At 54.2% G+C, this 19,446-nt stretch overlaps 1 protein-coding gene across 4 annotated transcripts; it reads right to left on the bottom strand.

Annotated features, from left to right (window-relative positions):
- Positions 1-2,045: 2,045 nt before the first annotated feature.
- PELI3 (pellino E3 ubiquitin protein ligase family member 3) lies at positions 2,046-12,371 on the bottom strand. Of its 4 annotated transcripts, XM_081098437.1 has the most exons (8): positions 12,260-12,366; positions 10,977-11,126; positions 10,367-10,438; positions 8,005-8,134; positions 6,647-6,748; positions 5,670-5,864; positions 5,167-5,355; positions 2,046-3,688 (listed from the first exon to the last, which is right to left on the bottom strand). In XM_081098437.1, the coding sequence occupies exons 2-8, from the start codon at positions 11,123-11,125 to the stop codon at positions 3,119-3,121; spliced, it is 1,407 nt and encodes a 468-aa protein (XP_080954563.1). In that variant the 5' UTR covers position 11,126; positions 12,260-12,366; the 3' UTR covers positions 2,046-3,118. The 4 variants fall into 4 exon arrangements, with proteins under 4 accessions (XP_080954563.1, XP_080954565.1, XP_080954564.1 ...); XM_081098439.1 differs by lacking the exon at positions 5,167-5,355 and having other exon boundaries at positions 12,260-12,371; XM_081098438.1 differs by lacking the exon at positions 10,367-10,438 and having other exon boundaries at positions 12,260-12,371.
- Between the last annotated feature and the right edge of the window lie 7,075 nt (positions 12,372-19,446).

The raw sequence follows: 19,446 nt of genomic DNA, 5'->3' as shown, positions 1-19,446 counted from the left end.
GGTCGCTTTACCTCTCTGAGTGTTGGCAGAAAAACTGGGCTAACAATTGTTTCCACTCTGAGGGATGTCAGCGTCAGTGAAGTGTGGACTGGCTAGTGCTGCCCCATAGTGTTGTGCAGAGAGGATGCGGGGAGAAGGGGGCACCTGGAATCCACATCCCCTCCTTGCCTGTCTTGGCTTTGCCACACCTGTCTTGCCCCAAAGCAACATCTGCCCAATGTGAGCACCAGATGCTTGTTCAGAAAGGTGCCCAAGCTCTGCTTGGCACAACAGTGCGACTGTTGGCGCTGATGATGATCATAGGAGGAGCTCAATAAATTGGTCTATGTCCTTAGGAATGCCACCCTTCTTTCTTGTGCCTCATTTTCATGGTCTTGGAGTATAAAATCTTTCTTCCTGATGGGGATGGAATTGAAATGTACACCAGCAAAGGAGGTAGTAGTGCTGTCCACTGCCACCAGTGGGCAATTCAGGCCAACAAAAGACCCAGTACCCCTGGGAGCCTCAACAAGCTGCGTTTTTCTGATCCTAGCTACTCCGAGCCTCACTGGGGTTCTGTACTAGCAGCTGGACATGGAGGATCTCATTTAATTTTGCAAAAAAACCTTGAAATAGGATATCATTATTTTACCTATTGTACAGATGGGGAAACTGAGGCTAATAGGTTCATCGACTTCCCTAAGGCCACCTAGCATGTCCTCCGGTGTCCCTAAACTGAGATTCAGCCTTCCTCAGACTCCACCTGCCTCAACACACACACACACACACACACACACACACACACACACACCCATCCACTCACTGGAGTCCTGACTGTCCCAGCCTTGTCTCTTCTCATGGGAATGAAGAAGAGACAGGTGAGGAAAGAACATTAAGTACCTACTGTATTACAGGTACCCTCCATAATTCACAACCACCTGGTGACGGGACTTTTATTCCATTTAACAACTGAGGAAACGGAGACTCCAGGAGTGGAAAAGGGCAGAGCTGGGCCAAGACCAGGGGTCTGATCCCCTCCAACACCACTTCTGAGTTCTCCTCGGGGTTGTGCCTGTGCCCGTTGCTCCTCTCTCTTCCATGGTCCGAGGTTCCCTGCTAGACCTGGGACCAGGATGTTCCCATCTGGTTCCCAACTGGGTCGAGAGAAAGCCACTGGGTAGAGTTGGATTCCTAGTGCTCAGTGTGTGTGTAGGAGCGCCATGCTTCCATACCACCCCCGCCCCAGCATCCCCAGCCGGGCTCCCCTACTCTGGCAGCGTGCTGCTCTGGAAGCAAGGCTGATCACATCCCCCTCTCACCACTCATGGGGGCCCTCTATCCTCTCAATAGCTCCAGGTCGGGTCTCTGTGCTCCAATTGGCTGTGTGGCCTGGGGCGGCCGTCCTCCCCCCACCCCCCCAGGAATCTGCACTCCCTAAGACAGCCATCTTCCACTGGGGATGATGTCCAGGTCAGGCTTGTATTCAGAGCCTCTTCTTCAGGTTTTTATATCTCCAGAGCCTCTGTCTACCTGTCGCCCTTGCTCACTCCTCCTAGAGCAGCGATCGCCAACCTTTCGGACCTCACGGACCACCAGTGGTCGGTGGACCACCGGTTGGCAACCGTTGCCCTAGACACAGTCTGGGGGCAACCTCAGCAGCACCCCAAGCTTGTCTTGGCTCTCAGGGATCCAATTCAGATTGGCCTCCATGGCAACCATAGCCCACCAGGCCCCAGTCCAATGTCCCCACCCTCTTTCCTCTTTTCTGCCCCCTCCACACCCTGCCCATTTTCCGGGCCGCACCTGTGCCCAAGCTGTTCCCCTTACCTGGGCTGCCCTCCCCACGGCTCCCACCCAGGAAAGCAGCACCATGTAATGGAGAAGAGGGCAGGCCCTGCGTCCAGGCAGGCAGCTGTGGACGGGAATCTGACCTGGCCGCTTCCTAGCAGTGGGACGTGGAGCACATACCTTAATCTGCCCATAAATAGGAATGGTAACACCTCCCTCCCTGGGTTCCCAGAAGGATTAAATACCCGAACCTCTGAGAAGCAGAGCCCGATGCCTGGTGAGTGATCAATGAACATAGTTATTATTATCATTAGCACAGTGCGGGGCACAAGTGGGCATTCGGGAAGGGTAGCCCTTATATCACAGCCAAAGCTCTGGAACTGCGAGTCCTCTCTCCTCCCTCGGCTCCTGACTGTCCGCAAATGAGGTTCCGAATCCTCCATCCAGCATCTTCCCTGTCAGCACAGCCCCAACCTCCTGCCTTCCCGGAGCCCCTGCTCCAGCCACTCTGAACCCCACTCAGTTCCTGCTTCCTTACCTCTGAGCCTGTGTTCCCTCTCCCTCCTGCCAAGGGCACCCTCCCCTTCCTGTGGGGGATCCCTGAGCTCCTATGCCACCTCCCCTGTGACCCTCCCTCACTTTTCCACCTGCCGGTGAGACCCGCACCGCAGCCTCTGGTAACCCTCAGACCCGGGCACACAGGAAGCCATGCTGTCATTCGGCAATGCGGTCTGTCGTCCACTCGGCTGTGTACTCCACCAGACAGGGACCAGGCCTGATTGTCTTTGTGCCCCCAGAACCCACCTGGCATGGAGTCGAGACCACAGTGGTATCAGCAGATGCTGGTCCCAGCCTGCCGCCCGCCTGGAACTCCGTCAGGGGCTGGGGCACTGCACACATGCGGGACGCGTGGGGTTGGTGAGGGCAGCTGAGCAGCAAGGTTTACAGAACCCCACGGCAGCAGCAGGGGGAATAGCTGAAGCTGGGTCAGCAGGCTCCGGGCACAGCCAGCCTAAACTGGGGGTCAGGGGCCCAGGGCCCTTTCACTCCCCCAGCGGCACAGTGTAGGCGGCATGATGTGAGACACTCCAGGAGGGGCCAGGGATGCGGGTGGGCTTTCTTCCAACAGGCCAGGACAGAGCTGGTGCTGAGGACCCCATCATTCTGGCTGGAGTACGGGCCTCAGGAACACCTTTGGGTTAAAAGGGGAGGGGCACAGCCCATCCGATGTGTCCACGTGGTGTGGCTAGGTGCCAGCAGGTAGAGTCCCACATGCAGAGCTCCCTCTAGGCTGCAGGAGGTGGGGGACCTGGGTGGGCAGGTGGGCGAGGCAGCAGGGGGTCCTGGGAGCCTAGTCCAGTGGTCCCTGGAAAATGAGGCGGACACAGCCATGCTCGCCGGTGAGCCAGGCCCCACAGAAGGGACAGGCGGCATGGAAAGCGTGCGTGCCATGGGGCAGTGGCGTCTGGGCCCAGTAGCGGGCAGTCTTCTCAGAGCAGACATGGCCGCAGGGTGCAAAGGCGTGGCTGGGCGGTCCAGGGTCCAGGCAGAGGCCGGCCTCCTGGCCGAGCCACAGGGGCACATAGGGCCCCACGAGACGGCAGAGAGGACACTCGCGCTCCTGGGGGCCCCGCTCTTGCCGACAGCCCCAGCCGTGGTAGCCGTGGACATGGCCGCAACGAACGTAGACCCAAGGCTGCTGCTTGTCAGGCGCCGTGCGGCCCCGGGCGGGGCTGGGGAAGGCCAGGGTGCTGAGGCCCACGGGGCACTGGGGCCGCGCGGCGTTGGCTTCCTGCCGCTGGGCCTCCAGCTGCTTCAGCGTGGGTGCCCGCAGCAGCCCCGCCGGCGTGCGCCAGAGCAGCGTGGCCCCGCACAGGTCGATGAGGGAGCCGTCCTGCAGCACATTGGACTCGTTCTCCACCTGCCAGGGGAGCAGAAGGGCCTGACTGCCCAAGAGGCCCCCACGCCCCTACCATCGGGCAGCCATCTCCCCAGACTAGCCACCCATCCATCCCACAGAACCTCCCTGGAGAGGGCACCCTGGACTGTCAGCGCAGGCTGGGGGGGAGGGGGTGTGGCTGGGACAGAGAAGGGGAGGGTTGGGGCAGAGGAGGGGGGAGGACCAAGAAGCAGGCAGCACCATCTCAGAAGGGGGGCTGGCAGGTGCTCCCAGGCACACAGGGTCCCTCACTCAAAATCAGACCGTCAAATCAGGTCTGGACCAAACGGAGTTTTCCCAGGCTCCCCCTAGTGGCAGAGGCCGGAAACTCTCCTATCACTGGGGACGGAGCCCACAGCAGCTGTCCCACAGGCTGGGGTAAAGCCCGGACTCCAGAGCTAACTGCCTGGGTGAGATTTCTGGCCGCACCAGTTACTAAATCTGTGTGCCTGGCGGAGTAACTCAGCTTTTCTGTGTCTTCACTTCCTTACCCTCCAGATGGGCTCCACTTTCCTGTCTGTCAAGTGGTTCTCATGAGTCAATCAAGGTAAACTGGAACGTGCCTGGAACTCAGCGAATGCTAGTGACACATTCGCGTGCATAATTTTTTTAAAAAATGTTTCCCCAAATCTCCCAGCAGAACTGATGCTCTGGAAAGATAAGCCACGTTTTCCCGTGAGGTTTCGCATGTCCTTGCCCGACACGTTCATCCCCGGGAGCTCTGCGTTGCCCATTGCGGAACTTGGCCCCACGACCTCTCCCAGCTCCTACCGTTCGCTTCCTGTCTGGACCACGTGGAGCATTTGCTGTCACCGGCGTCAGAACTGCTCCACAGGCCCTCCCGCTGGGAGAGGATAATGAAGCCACACCCGTCTGCCTGTGACAGACACATTACCAACTGCCAACGCTTTAGGCTGTAAACCGCTCATACATGGGCCAAGTGTCACTCTCCTAAGAGCGTGTGATTTTGTTCCGCTGCTGGCAGCCTCTAAGCCAGCGGTTCTCAACCTGTGGGTCGCGACCCCTTTGGCGGTCGAACGACCCTTTCACAGGGGTCGCCTAAGACCATCCTGCATATCAGATATTTACATTACGATTTCATAACAGTAGCAACATCACAGTTACGAAGTAGCAACGAAAATAATTTTATGGTTGGGTCACAACATGAGGAACTGTATTTAAAGGGCCAGAAGGTTGAGAACCACTGCAAGCCATTTGGTACTGCATGGCATGCCTGTGTGTGCTCTACTTCCTATCACCCCATGGACCGCCAACAAGGGTGGTACTTGGGGACGGTAGCCTGGTCCCCTCTGTGCAGCAAGCGGCACCTGGAGCCTGTTGGGGCTCCCTCGTGCAGGAGGACTGGAGACCACCTCCTGGCTTGGGCAGGGGGACGGGCAGATTTGGAGATCCCAGGAAGGATGACTGCGCGGGGAGGGAGGGGGGGACAGACCACCTACCAGCTTCCCCCGCTGCTGTGCCGAGCGGCTGTCCCTCAGAGTATAGACGTTCCCACAGACTGAGATCTCCCGCCAGACACCTGGGGCCGAGTCCTCAGAGAAGCCGCCCGCTGGGTGCATCACCAGGACCCCATTGGTGGTTAAGCCGTCCATCAGGCCATCGGGGGTCCGCCATTTGGCTGCCCGCTCCTGGGACCACACGTGGGATCAGACCACACCCTCAAGTGGCCCCCCAGCAGGTCATGAGCCGGAGGGCTGTCCCTCTCTCCTCAAGGTCACAGGTAGCCCAGAGGGGACTAACGTTGGCGCTGCCTGGCCTTGGACGTCATCTGACCTCTCTGAACCTCACTTTGCTCATTGGTTAAGTGGGGTGCTAAGCCCTGCATAGGTCATAGTTATGATTACTAAGGGCTGGTCCATCACCCCAGGATGCTGCCCCTCCCCAGCCTACCCCACAGCTCACTCTCAGAAGCAGCGCTGGGCCCTGCCTGGGGCTCACTCACTCCAAGGAAGATGTTGCTGGAGGCATCGAAGCCGGCGGCATAGATGCGGGCAATATAGGGCGGCCGGCGATCGCACAGGATGCGGCAGGCATAGCGGGAGATGGTGCTCTGGGGAGAGGGGCCCTCGGCCACCCCTCCTCCAGGAGACGTGTCTGTTACCACAAAGTCGATCATGTTCTCTGTGGAGCGGCCGATCTGTGAGGAAGGGGAAGGCAAGCACAGGGATGCTGTGTGTACAGGTCAATCCCCTGGCTTCCCACCCCCCCGGGGTTCCTGGTAGCTGCTCTGCATGCAGAGTCACCAAATAATGAGGGGGCAGCACCATCTCAAGTCCCCGGGGAGCTCCAAGTCCAGTTGCTAAGGTCCAGGGCCTCTCCCTCACCTCCCCCAAAGCTCTGGGGAGCATCCCCCTCAATAAAAACTAGCCGATTTGCTGGCTGCACAGTGAAAGGGTGATAGCCATGGTCTGGAAGTGCTCACATATTAGCAGCAACTAATGAATTTGTAGTGTTTATTACAAGCCAGGCTCCTTGCTAAGCATTTTCTGTGCCATATCTCAGTTAATCTTCCCAATAACTCCTCGGGTGGGTACTATTCTGGGCCCCACCTGAGCGATGAGGTAGGCAAGGCCTGGAGCGCTTAGGTGACGCTTTCTCAAAGCCACCAAGCTAGTAAGCCATGGAGCTGGGATCCGAGCCAGGTGGAGTGACTCTCACACAGCACTATGAACCCCTAAACTGTATGTCCTCCCACAGCTGGGGCGTCCGGTCTTGGGTTTGAATCCTGATACAGCGACTACCTGCTGTGTGACCCTTGCTGGGATGTCCTGCTTCCTCATCTGAAGAGAGGTCAACTGCATTAAGGCCCCCAAAGCACCTTCCCCAGGGCCTTCGGTCCTCCAGCCTCCCCCTGGAAGGTGTGTAGAGCCGACCATTGAGGCTGGTGGCCAGGAGGCGTGCAGAAGGGCCCGAGCATACCTGGAACATGTCTGTGTCACTGTCATGTGTGTATTCAACTATGACCGAATGGCTCCGGGACAGTGTGTACGAGATGCTGTGCTGGCCCCGGTTACTCAGTGCCTGGCGGGGGGAAAGAAGAGTGAGCGGCCATGAGAAGGGTGAGCCTTTGAACTAGAAGCTGGAGCCCGAGGCCAGTGGCCACTCTCAGGGATTGTGGTTCTACCCTTTGCAGAGGTGTGCGGCACAGCCAGCACTCACACAGGTTACCATCATTGCTCGCTCCAGCCACCCCAACCAGGAGACACGGTTATCATTCCCCTTGTACAGCTGAGGGAACAGCAGCTCAGAGAGAAGAAACTGGCCTAGTCATGGAGCAGGAAGGAGCAGAGCCCCGATTCTAACCCAAAGGCTTTTCCTTTGTCATTGCTGTGTGCCTCTCATGTCCCCTCTCTGACCCTGGGCTGCTTCTAAAATTAGCCCTCGCTGGTTTGGCTCAGTGGATAGAGCATCAGCCTGTGGACTGAAGGATCCCTGTTTCAATTCCAGTCAAGGGCACATGCCCAGGTTGCAGGCTCGATCCCCAGTGGGGGGCATGCAGGAGGCAGCCAATCAATGATTCTCTCTCATCATTGATGTTTCTGTCTGCTCTCCCTCTCCCTTCCTCTCTAAAATCAATAAAAAATGTATTAAAAATGCCTAAACCGGTTTGGCTCAGTGGATAGAGCGTCGGCCTGCGGACTGAAGGGTCCCAGGTTCGATTCCGGTCAAGGGCATGTGCCTGGGTTGCGGGCACATCCCCAGTGGGAGATGTGCAGGAGGCGGCTGATCGATGTTTCTCTCCCATCGATGTTTCTAACTCTCTATCTCTCTCTCCCTTCCTCTCTGTAAAAAATCAATAAAATATATTTTTTAAAAAATGTATTAAAAATAAAATAATGTTGCCCGGCTGGCATGGCTCTGTGGTTGAGTGTTGACCTATGAACTAGGAAGTCACGGTTCGATTCCCAGTCAGGGCACATGCCCAGGTTGCGGGGTAGATCCCCAGTGTGGGGCGTGCAGGAGGCACCCGATCAATGATTCTCTCTCATCGTTGATGTTTCTATCTCTCTCTCCCTCTCTTTCTCTCTGAAATCAATACAAATATTAAATAAATAAATAAATAATGCTGCGAACTGTCCAGTGGATGGCGTCTGGTGGTGAAGGAAATGCTTTGCAAACGAAAGGACTGTGCACCCTGCAAAGGTTCTCCCATCAGCACCATTTCCCTGGCAGCCCAGGAGGCAATGAGCGAAGATACGGTGAGCTCCCGGGCTCCAGTGGGGTGTGGGCAGCAAGGGCGGGACCGCTACCCGGATCTGCTGGGATAAGCTGCTTGCCTTGGAGACGAGCGGCGTGGAGATATGGTGCATGACGTCTGGCTTCACTCCGTTGGCATGTGGCCTGCGGTTCAGTGCCAGGCGGCTTCGCCGGCGGCCCTTGTCCCCACTTGATAGACAACCATTGTAGCTGTGGACATGGGGAAGCAAGCAAAGGTTGCAGGGAGAGAGATACAAGGGAGCCTTTGAGAGACTAGTAGGAACTGCCAACTTCTGGGTGGATCCTACCTTAATAAACAAGCCCTAGGACCACCTGAAACCAGAAGACCCTACTGATCAAAGTGGGGCCTTTCGGGAGCGGACTGGGTCAGAACACCTTGAAAGGATTTTTCATTCAATTCACCAGTGATTCCTGGCCCCCTGAGCCGTGCCCGGCCAGGTGCTGGGCACTGGGGTGGCATAAGTGATGAACCACAGGTCAGTTCTATGCCCTAGTGGTGGCAGAGGGGGATCCTCAGCTTTTCAAGGAACCTGGGTGCCACCTGCCATGACCCAGGCATAAGTCAAGTGCACTACAAGCCCAGAGGCCGGAGAAGGGAATTCTGGCCCCAGGATCAGGTTTCTAGGAGAGAGCATACCTCTACTGGGCCTTGAAGAACTGGAAAGGAGTCACCTTTAGCAAACTGCCATTTATGACACCACAGTACTACTGGAAGCCAGAACGAAAGGAAAAAATAGACCCACAATGCCACGCCCTCCATACAGCCATTCACATCAAATTTCTACCTTCCTTTCCAGCTCTTGTCCGGAGGGAATGATGTGGAAAGCAAGGATGGGGTGAGTCACAGACTTGATTGCTGCCATGTACTGGAGCCGCCCATGTTCCTGGTGCTTCATTAATTACCTAATGGAACCTACGCAATGTCCTGCCAAGCAAGTGTCTTTTTTCCCATTTTACAAATGAGGAAAATTGAGGCTCAGGGAGGTAAAATGACTTGCTCGAGGTCCCAGGCTAATAAGTGAAAAAGTCTAGATTTGAACTCGGGTCTGTCTGACTCCAGCCTCTCCTGCAGAAGCCCTTTTAGAGGTAAGGCTCATCGTAAGCAATGGCCCTGAGGCTGGCAGAGCTTGATGAGATCAGGGCATGGTGACTCGGGTGGTGAAGTGCAACAGGAGAAGATGAGGTCCGTGGAAGGGCCCAGAAAACCAGGCTGAGGAGTCTGGCCTTTAGTCTGTAAGCAATGGGGAGCAATGGATGGTTTGACAGGATGAAGAGCTGCCAAATACAGCCAAGGACCACCTGATCAGAACCTTCTAGGAGCTTGTTAAAATACAGGTTCCCTGGCCCTACCCATGGAGATGGTGATTCTGTAGGTTTGGGATGGGCCTGTCACTGGCCACTTTCCTTGTGTTCTCCAGGTGGCTCAGATGTACAGTGTGGGCTTCAATGCTCGGCACTGAACCACCAGCTGTCAAGAGGACCTGACCCTCGGTCTGCGCTCTCCCCCATCACTGGTCTCACCTCCATCTGCAAAGACAGCCCTGACTTTGGAACACCAGGCAGCTGCTATTCTAAGGCAAGCACCCCTGAGAGGGGCATCACTCTTACCCTTGTAAGCTCCTTCCACATATGGGGTGGGGCAGTTCAGGACGCAGGCTGGGGCTCAGAAGGGCCCAGCTGAAATCCTGGCTTGTCCATTTATCACATGACCTCTGTAAAACGGGGCTAATTTATCAGGGGCCTACCTGTGGGTTCATTGTGAGAACTAAACGAGATAAAGCATTTAAAAATGCTTGGCACAGAGTTTGGCATATATATAGCAGACCCTTAATAAATGTTAGCTATTATTATTTTTAAAAGCACATGGGCCTGGCTGGTGTGGCTCAGTGGTTGAGTGTTGGCCTATGAACCAGGAGGTCATGGTTTGATTTCATGCCCAAGTTTCGGGGTCCATCCTCAGGAGGGGGCATGCAGGAGGCAGCTGATCAGTGATTCTCTCTCATCATTGATGTTTCTACCTCTCTCTCCTCCCTTCCCCTCTGAAATCAATAAAAAAAAATTTTTTTTAAAGCACATGGCATGTGTATGTCAACAAACAGTAGCCAGTATTATTTCTACAAAATCGTCATAATGATAACATAGCTTCTCGGATATTTTCTTCAGGGCAGATGGCAGAGAGAAAGGCCAGAAGGAAGTATTCATGGGGGAGAAGGAGGGATCTGTGTCTGGGGGAAAAGCAAAGTGGTTGTTGCAGGAATCCTGACCAGAGACCAGGAAGTCTACCCAGCCACCAACTCACATCACTTCCTCTCTTCTGGCCTGTTTTCTCATCTGTAGCATGAAAATCAGCTGAGGCTTTAGTGAAAGTGCACTAGACCTAGAGTAAGAAACCTGGATCGAAATCCCAGCCCTGCCACTTACCAGCTGTGTGCCCTTGGACCAGTCACTTCCCCTCTCTGAGCCTCGGTTTCCTCACCTCCTTCCTCACAGCATCTTTGTGAAGATTGAAATGAAATAATGTCCATGAAAGGGCTTGGCACAGGCCTGCCTCCCAGAACACTTGATACGTGCCAGGCACTGTTCTATGTGCTTTACAGCAATCACCTTATTCCTTCCTTCCAACAACCCTCTGAGGTATTATCATCACCCCTATTTGTCAAAGGGGAAAACGGAGGCAGTGGGAAGTTAAACAACTTGCAGAGGCAGGATTTGAACCAAGCAATTTTGATAGAGAACCAGAGTTCTTCACTTCAAACTACACACTCACAAGGTGGTTCATGAAAGGCAGCTGTGTGACTTTTTTCTGATCAGAAACAGGTGGGTAGTTAAGAGTTGTCTTCGTAATTTATGAAAAATGGGAAGATAAAATAACAATTATGAATTAAGTGGGTTTGGTCAACTCTGTCACTCAGCTGGGAAGGTGAGGAAGGACAAAGAGCAGAAGGTCATAGAGGGGGAGGACTGGGGCCCTTGGTTTGGTTGCCCAGCAGGGAGCCTGGTGCCCCACCCCACCTGGGCCAGGGACGCTCACCCCAGGACGATGAGTTCGCCATACTTGATGGGCTCCTCGCCTGGCTGCACATCTTCACCAGAAGAGAGGATGCAGGAGCCCTGGCTCCCAGGGTGCTGGAGGTCTGAGGTTCGGGGGGACCCCACGTCGGGGTTTCCTTCCAGCACCATTCTGGGCAGAATGGGAGAGGAGAAAAAGAATTGTGTAGCCTCCCGTCCCATCCCCCCCTCAATGCCAGCTCTGGCCTGCTGCTGGGCCACCTAGGCTAATGCCAGAATGACCTTTCACCGCCTCTGTTGCTATGGCAACCACTTCACCTCTGCCTCTCCTAAACTGCCCTGGGTTGCTGGGATACCAGGGAAGGGAGTTGATAGGTGGAATGGAACCAAGAGGGAGAAGCCCACAGAGGATGGGGAAATCTGGTGGGGTCGGAGGGATGAACTAACTTGGGATGGCCAGAGGCTTCTTTTTGGCCAGGACCCCAGTCTGGGATGCTTTTGGAGGAAGGGGAACCCCAGGAGTTGGGGGGCCTTAACTCCTCATCTCAGACTCAGCTCCTGGGTTTAGCTCTCAGCCCCAGGACCTTCCTTCTGGCAGGTTATTGGAATCTGTCCTTTTTAATCTTTCCGCCTCTTTGCAGGTCTGGCCTCTGTCTGTCTGCTTTCTCAATGACTCTCCGTCCTCCCCGCCGCTGTCCTTTTCACCATCTCCCTTCCCACCTTCCTCCCCATCTCCGCCTGTTCGTCCACCTCCACTTCCCTATCCATCTGCCTCCGTCTGTCCATCTTGGCCTCGCCCTTCGGCCAGGCCTCTGGACCCATCCCGGGTGCGCGCCCCCTTCCTCCCTCAGGTGTCTGTCTGCAGTCCCCGGGCTGTCTGGGTCTCTGGAGGCCTGTGGGGGCGGCGCTCCCCACTCCAGCTACGGCTGCAGCAGAGCCCATCTCCGCAGGAAGCCTGTTTGGAAAACACCCGCGCAGGAGGGGCTGCGCGGGGCAGGCCCGCGCCCCGCACCCGGGCCAGGCACAATGACGGCCCAGCGCATACGCAGATACACACCCGGGGCCCCTCCACACAAACACGCGCGTGCACGCACAGTCCCGCACACCCCGAGCCCCGCGAGCAGAACCAGGACCCGCGCAGAGCCAACCCTGGTCCCGCGACAGCAGGCGCGAGCGCCCAAACAGCCACAGGCGCTCGCCCTCGGACCCACTCCCCCTGCCGCCCCCAGACATGCAAACACGCCCCCTGCATCCGCCAGGGCCCGCCCGGCGCAGCCCCCGCCCCCTCCGCCCAGGCGGCCTCACCTGGCCGCGCTCGGGGGTCCGCTCTGCGCCGATCCCTTCGCACCTCGACTCTGCTCGGCCCCGGGGCCGCTGCGGCGGGATGGGCCCGGCCCGCGGCGGCTCCGCGCTGCCTCGTCACGTGGACACGCGGGACCGAGGGAGGGGGACCAGCGCGCACCTCCACGCTCCACCTCCCGTCCCGATGCCCCGCCCCTGAGCCGCCTCCAGGAAAGCCCCGCCCACTCCAGACTCCGCCCCTTGCGGAGAAGTTTAGCCCTAATGACCTGAGCACCGCCCCTTCCTGGAAGACCACGCCCCCTCTGACCCCGCCCCCTGCACTGGAAGTCCCAGTCGCCGGTGTCTCAGGAACTCCGTGGACTACGGTTGTGGGTTTGGCGACTCCCTGGCAGCCTAGTTCGGGCTACCCAGATCCCGCCCTTATTTCTGGGGATTTCCCGGGTCCCCCCAAAGACCTGGGCGCCCCCTCCTCCACCGCAGTCTGGGCAGGAGGCCCTTCTCCCCACATTAGTCCAGGGGCTCTGTTTCCCCCGCCCCCCCCCCACCACACCCACCTTCTACTTGGGGAAGCCGCAGAATTAGAGGAGAGAGCTGGGGCGGGAAGGAGAGGGAGAAGGAAAATACTAGAGGAGGCGGACGGGGGAGAGAGGGTTGTGCGTCTGCAGGGAGGCCGCGGAAAGCCGCTACGTCGCAGACCTTTTCTTCCAGCCCAGCCCGGCCCCTCTCTTCTCCCTGGGTGACTTCTGGCCCCTCTGGCCCCCCTGGTGCCCAGGAACACCTCCCTCCCGCCGGCCGGCACGCACACACCAGGCGAAATGCCACAAAAGGGATGGAGGGCCCACAACCCCTTGCGGGCCTTGGCGTGAAAGATATCTCATCTATGGGCCTTCACAGGTAGCTACCCACTGTACTTTGAGCAAAACAAGCCTTTAATTTCTGGGAGGCAGGCACGATAATCACCTGTTTTACGGATGAGAAAACAGATTTACAAACTTGGTCACGGTTATTCTGCTAGAAAGGAGCCAGGAGTGGATTTCAGCTGTGTGATTCCAAAGTCTGGACTCCTAACTTCCTTACCTGTGATAACTGGGAGAGGCAGGTGGGCTCAGGGCAGGAGAGGCCCAGAGATGCATCAGATGAGATCCCTTTAGGTCATTATCTCTCAGTATGTTTGGAGCCATAATCAAGAAATGGGGGACGCTTAGAGGATGGATTCTTAACCTGCATCTTTGGAGTGAGTGTGTGCTCCATTGAGGAAATCAAACAAGGTTGCACAGAGGAAATGGCCTTTGACCCTATTGTGAAAGGTATGTGAATTTGCCTACAAAATCTTGGAGGGAGCATCCTTCCCACCCCAACTTGTTGCTTGTGAAGCTCCCAGTGTCTGGGACCACCTGGGCCCCACCATGTTCACATCCCACTAACGCCCCCACCAAAAATAGCCGAGGATACCAACTGCTTTGCCATCTGTTCTGGGGCCCTGTGTCAGATGAGACAAGAAAGCCGCAGACAGCAAGTCCTTTAGGGACAAAGGCACTCATTGATCAGAAGGAAACACCACTGAGCAAGCTGGACTGCTGGGCTGCCAGCAGCAGGTCATGCAAATCCTGCCCCACAAGACAACTTCCCTCCCTGAATGCCTACAGTGTGCCCCCTCCCATGCCAGGTAGGCACAGCTCCGTTAGGACACTGGGACAGCCTCACTCCCCTTTGCACTCCCAGCTTCCAGCACACTGCCTGCCAGAGCAGGCCCGGTGAACGTGTGCTGGATTACTATTAGATACCGCAGTTTACAACTGAGAAAAGTGAGACTCTTTTTTTTTTTTTCCTTTTTGGCAGCGGGGAGATACTTGTCCCGGATCACACAGCAAGGTAAGTATAGAGCTGAGGTTTGTCCAGAGCCCAGTGCTACCACCCAACACCAGGAAGACAGTGATCTCTCCTGCCGTAGGGTGCTGGAATCAACGAGGATCAGAGCTGCATGGTGGGCACAGCCAGACCTGAAGGGGCCTCCAGAAGCCTGAGATGGGACTGATCCCAGCACTGTCCAGATAGGGGAGAAGAAGGGACAGCTGGATACCACCAGCAGACACAGATGCCCAAGTTCAGCCTTGGTTTCTGGCTCTTAACTCCCATGCTCTATGCCAAGAACTCCAGTTTCTTTCTTTTAAAAAATATATATTTTATTGATTTTTTTTTTTTACAGAGAGGGATAGAGAGTTAGAAGCATCGAGCAGCACACCCCCTACTGGGGATGTGCCCACAACCAAGGTACATGCCCTTGACCAGAATTGAACCTGGGACCCTTCAGTCCGCAGGCCGACGCTCTATCCACTGAGCCAAACCAGTCAGGGCGAACCCCAGTTTCTTAATCTCTCTATCCTCAGTATCCTTATTTATAAAATAGAAATAATTTAATATCTACCCGTAGTGGGATAAAAACTTGTAGTATTCAAAGGGAGAGGGTTGGGGAACATCTGTGATACTGTCAACAATAAACAAAATGCAGTAGCCCTGGCCAGTTTTGCTCAGTGGATAGAGCATCGGCCTGTGGACTGAAAGGTCCCGGGTTCGATTCCTGTCAAGGGCACATGCCCAAATTGCGGGCTCAATCCCCAGTTGGGGGCGTGCAGGAGACAGCCAATCAATGATTCTCTCTCATCATTGGTGTTTCTCTCTCTCTTCCTCTCCTTTCCTCTCTGAAATCAATAAAAATATATTTTTTAAAAAAATGCACTGTTGTTCTGAAATCCCTTTGTTCAGCCCCTCTCTTTTCTCCCTTCAATCTAGATCAGTGATGGCGAACGTATAACATGCAAACTCATTTTTTTGGTTGATTTTTCTTTGTTAAATGGCATTTAAATATATAAAATAAATACCAAAAATATAAGTCTACGCCAAAACCGGTTTGGCTCAGTGGATAGAGCGTCGGCCTGCGGACTGAAGGGTCCCAGGTTCGATTCCGGTCAAGGGCATGTACTTGGGTTGCGGGCACATCCCCAGTGGGAGATGTGCAGGAGGCAGCTGATCGGTGTTTCTCTCTCATCGATGTTTCTAACTCTCTATCTCTTTCCCTTCCTCTCTGTAAAAAATCAATAAAATATATTTAAAAAAAATATATAAGTCTTTGTTTCACTATGGTTGCAAATATCAAAAAATTTCTATATGTGACACGGCACCAGAGTTAAGTTAGGGTTTTTCAAAATGCTGACACACCGAGCTCAAAAGGTTCGCCATCACTGATCTAGATCTTAACCCTATTGCTTCAAAAAAGGGGGGGAGACAAAGAGAGGAACAAGATACAAGTTTATTTCTTTTTTTAACTAAAATTGTTTATTTATTGATTTTGAGAGAGAGAGAGAGAGAGAGAGGAAAGGAGAGAAGAACAGAAAGAGAAAAATTGAGAGAGACTCTGAGGCTAGGCCGGGCTCTGGCCGCCTGGACCTCGCTCGGAGAGCCGCGCTTGGACAGAGCCCTGTGAGGCCAGCCTGGCTTGTGGGCCTCTCTCGGAGAGTCTGAGCAGAGTCCGAGCACTACTTTCACACTATAAGGAGAGACTTGGAATTCCAACAGAGATCGTAAGCCATTTACTCTCTGGCTGTTACAGAAAAAAATCTTGCTAACCTCTCTCTGATCTAGGATGTTTAATTCCCTTTATAGTCTTGCACAGCTGTTTAAGAACTTTGGAGAGGTCTCTTTCACTAAAGGCAGTCTTTTCCAAGCCAATTAGCCACTCATTAGAAAGGTGGGGGAAGCCAGAAGAGCAGGCTGCACAGACTGCATAGGAGTCCCCGACTTGGTAACAGGCAAACGGGTTCCCACTGGAAAGTGAGAGTCCGAGATTGGAGGTGGGTGGGGGAAGGATGAGGTCTCTTTTCCCATCTTCCCTGTTTCTGACCCGGCAGAGAAAATGTACAAGCACAGGGTGGGGCTAGAGAAAGGGTATTTGAGGTCTTTCGTGTGGGTGTGCCACCTTCTGTGTGGCAGTACTAGCCCCTATAGGCAGGCAGCTGTAATCTGGACCCCATCCTCCCCACATCAGGCACAAGCAACACAGGTTTGGAATCAGGAAGCCACAAGAAACCATGATAGTAGGAATAGCATAAGAGCAAAAAGCAAGCTTAGAACCCTAGAATATTCCAGCAGGAAGCAGTGGACAGGTGACCTGTTTCCACCCCTACTTGGAACCATTGGGAGCCTGAGATCCAGGCAGCCATGAAAAAACCTGAGCCACAGCCAGAGATGGGATTGAAATGCAGGGCCTCCAACTGCCAGGTCACATGCTATCTGGGGATCAGAACTTGCCAGGCCCACAGTCCAGTAACCAATATCCAGGAAGGTCATTGGGTGCCACTGTCTTACAGAAGGAAGCCTGGGCCTCAGGGAAGGGGGTGACCCCCGTATACTCCTGGCAGGGTGGCCACCGGAGGACCATTTTTCTGCCTCTGGATTCCAGCAGCCATGTCTACACTAGTGCTCCAGGCTGTGGACAGGCCTTCCAGGAGCCTCGTTTTCTGAACATGCGGGGCAGGAGGGCATGCTTCAGAGGGCAGCCTCACTGTGCTGGTGGCCGTTAGGTGATGTCCACCTGCCGTCCCTGCATGCTCTTCAGTTTCCGTTGCGTGACCAGTTGGTGTTTTATTCTGTATTTGTCTCCCACAGATACTGAAGAAGCCCATCCTTTGCCATCTTGAATTGAGAACCGAGACTGTTTTTTCAGAACTGCCTGGCCGGCACCCACAAGCAATACGTGTCCTTCCAGCAGGACCAAGGGAGCCAGTTTCAGTGCACGGGAGTGACTTGCACAGCCACCTTTCCCTCGAGAGCCAGGAGCCCTCTCAGCCTCTGGCTCTGAGCCACAGTGGGGTGCTGTTAGGAGGCTGTAGTCATCCAGGGGAAAGACGTTGATGCTGAGACTAGGGTTACAGCAGTGGAAGCACAGGAACTAATACAGGCAAGGATCATTACATTTGTTCCATCAATGTTTCCCAAAGGCCTACTGCGTGCCAGGTCCAAGGTTAGGCCGTGGACATGCGGAATGAGCAAGATGTAACCTCGCTTTTTAGGGTCACACAGGTCACTGCAGTGCTTTCTAGTTGGGGGGAGGCTGGCCCATGAGCATCAGTAAGAGATCATTTTTATTGTGATCCAATACATACACACAGACACACAAGGGAAACACAGGTTTCATGAGAACACTTATAATTTTTTTTTAATCCTCACGTGAGTATATGTTTTTATTGATTCTAGAGAGGAAGGGAGAGAGAGAAACACTGATGTGAGAGAGAAACATAGATTGGTTGCCTCCTGTGTGTGCCCTGACCTGCAATGAAACCCAAAACCTTTTGGTGCATGGGGCGACACGCAAACCAACTGAGCCACCCAGCCACGGCAAAAACACTTATCTTTACTCCATGTGATATACTCCATTTTCTATTCTATTTCATTAAAAATGCTGGTCAAACTCATGAAATCAATTTCATAACCCACTGATCGGTCACAATTGTAATTTGAAAAAAATCCCTATAATCAACCAATGTGTGGGCAAATCTGTTTTCTTCTGAGACCTCTCTCCTTGTGTTCTCACATGGTCTTTCCTCTGTGCTTGTCTGTGTCCTGATCTCCTCTTATAAGGACAACTGTCAGATTGGATGAGGGCCCAACCTAACAGCCTCATTTTAACTAATCACCTTTCTTTAAAGGCCCTCTCACATTTGGAGGCACTATAAGTTAGGGCTTCACTATATTACTTTTGGGTGGAGATAATTCAACCTATAAGAGGAAAACCTTATAATTTTCTTGAAGGGTATGGAGGCAGAGGGAGCCGGGGAGAAAAGGCGAGAAAGAGTGTCCAGGTCTACATATGCACAGACAGACGCCCAGGAGAGCGAAGAGTGGTAGGAAAGTGCACACTCTGGGTGGCTGAGGATATGGTGTGAGGTAGGGAGTAGCAGGTTGGAGAAGTTGGCTAGCTCCAGGGTCTTGAATCCCATACCAACAAGTGTAGACTTTAGTTTACAAAGCAATGAGTCTCAGGAGGATCCCCTGGGACTGGAGGAGGATCCCAGAGAACTGAATTTTAATAAGTGTCTCAGATGGACCAAGACCCACACTCTGGGAAAAGAAGGTGCATTAACATTGACAAGTTTTAGGGAACTGACACCCACTGAGTTGGAGAGGATAGATTGATGGGGCAAGAATGGAGGCAGAGAGACCATAAAGGGGGCTGTCTGAGTGTTCAGCCAAGGAAAGATGAAGTCTGAAGTGACAATAATAATAGTTAACCCTTAGAGAGTGCTTACCATACATCACATGCCAGACCTGAGCTAAGCACCTTACCTGGGTAATCTCATTAAATTCTCTCAATAGTTCTGGGTGGTAGGTATTATTATTATTATTATTATTATTATTATTATTATTTCACAGTTGAGAAAAGTGAGGTCTACAGAGGTGATGGGACTTGCCCCAAGTGTATGTTGGGAGAGACAGAAAGTGGATGTCACCCCTTCTCTCTGGGAAGTCACAGAGGGGATGGCAGGATTGGCGAGAACTGTGGGGGCTGAGGGAGAGGGGTGAACTGTAAGTGGGGAGTTCTAGGTCCCTAACTCTCCATGTCTTCAGTCAAAGGCTGAAGGAAGCTCAGCCCACTCCTCCCCCTGCCTTCCTCCGTCTCTGCTTTCCTGCTGCTACAGGGGGCCTCCAGGGGACCGGGCTGAGCACCGTGTGTGACAGGTACACATCTCAGCAGAATGTATCTGGCACCCAATGTCGTCCATTCACACAGGTCCCCATGGAGACGGCCTGACTGGACTTCACCCTGAGAGGCCTCTAGCTGGTCAGCCATGCCCTTCAGGGCTGGCAGTTCCTCCGTTCTCTCCATGTCACCCTTCAAAGCAGTCATTTCTGCCCAGCCTTCAGCTGTTCCCTCCCCAGGGTCTTTTTCCTTTTTAATATTGCTTTCAGAGAGGAAGGGAGAGGGAGAGAGATAGAAACTTCAAGGATGAGACAGAATCATCAATCGGCTGCCTCCTGCACGCCCCCTACTGGGGATGGAGCCTGCAACCCGGTCATGTGCCCTTGACAGGAATCAAACCGGGACCCTTCAGTCCGCAGGACTACGTTCTATCCACTGAGCCACCCAGCTAGGGCCCTCACCAGGGTCTTGCTGCCTCCTTGTGGAGTGGGATTAG

Source organism: Myotis nattereri (assembly GCF_964212035.1).
Source record: "Myotis nattereri genome assembly, chromosome: 9".
Lineage (NCBI taxonomy): Eukaryota > Metazoa > Chordata > Mammalia > Chiroptera > Vespertilionidae > Myotis > Myotis nattereri.
Note: the sequence above shows the minus strand (reverse complement) of the source record. Positions and strands in the feature narration are given on the sequence as shown.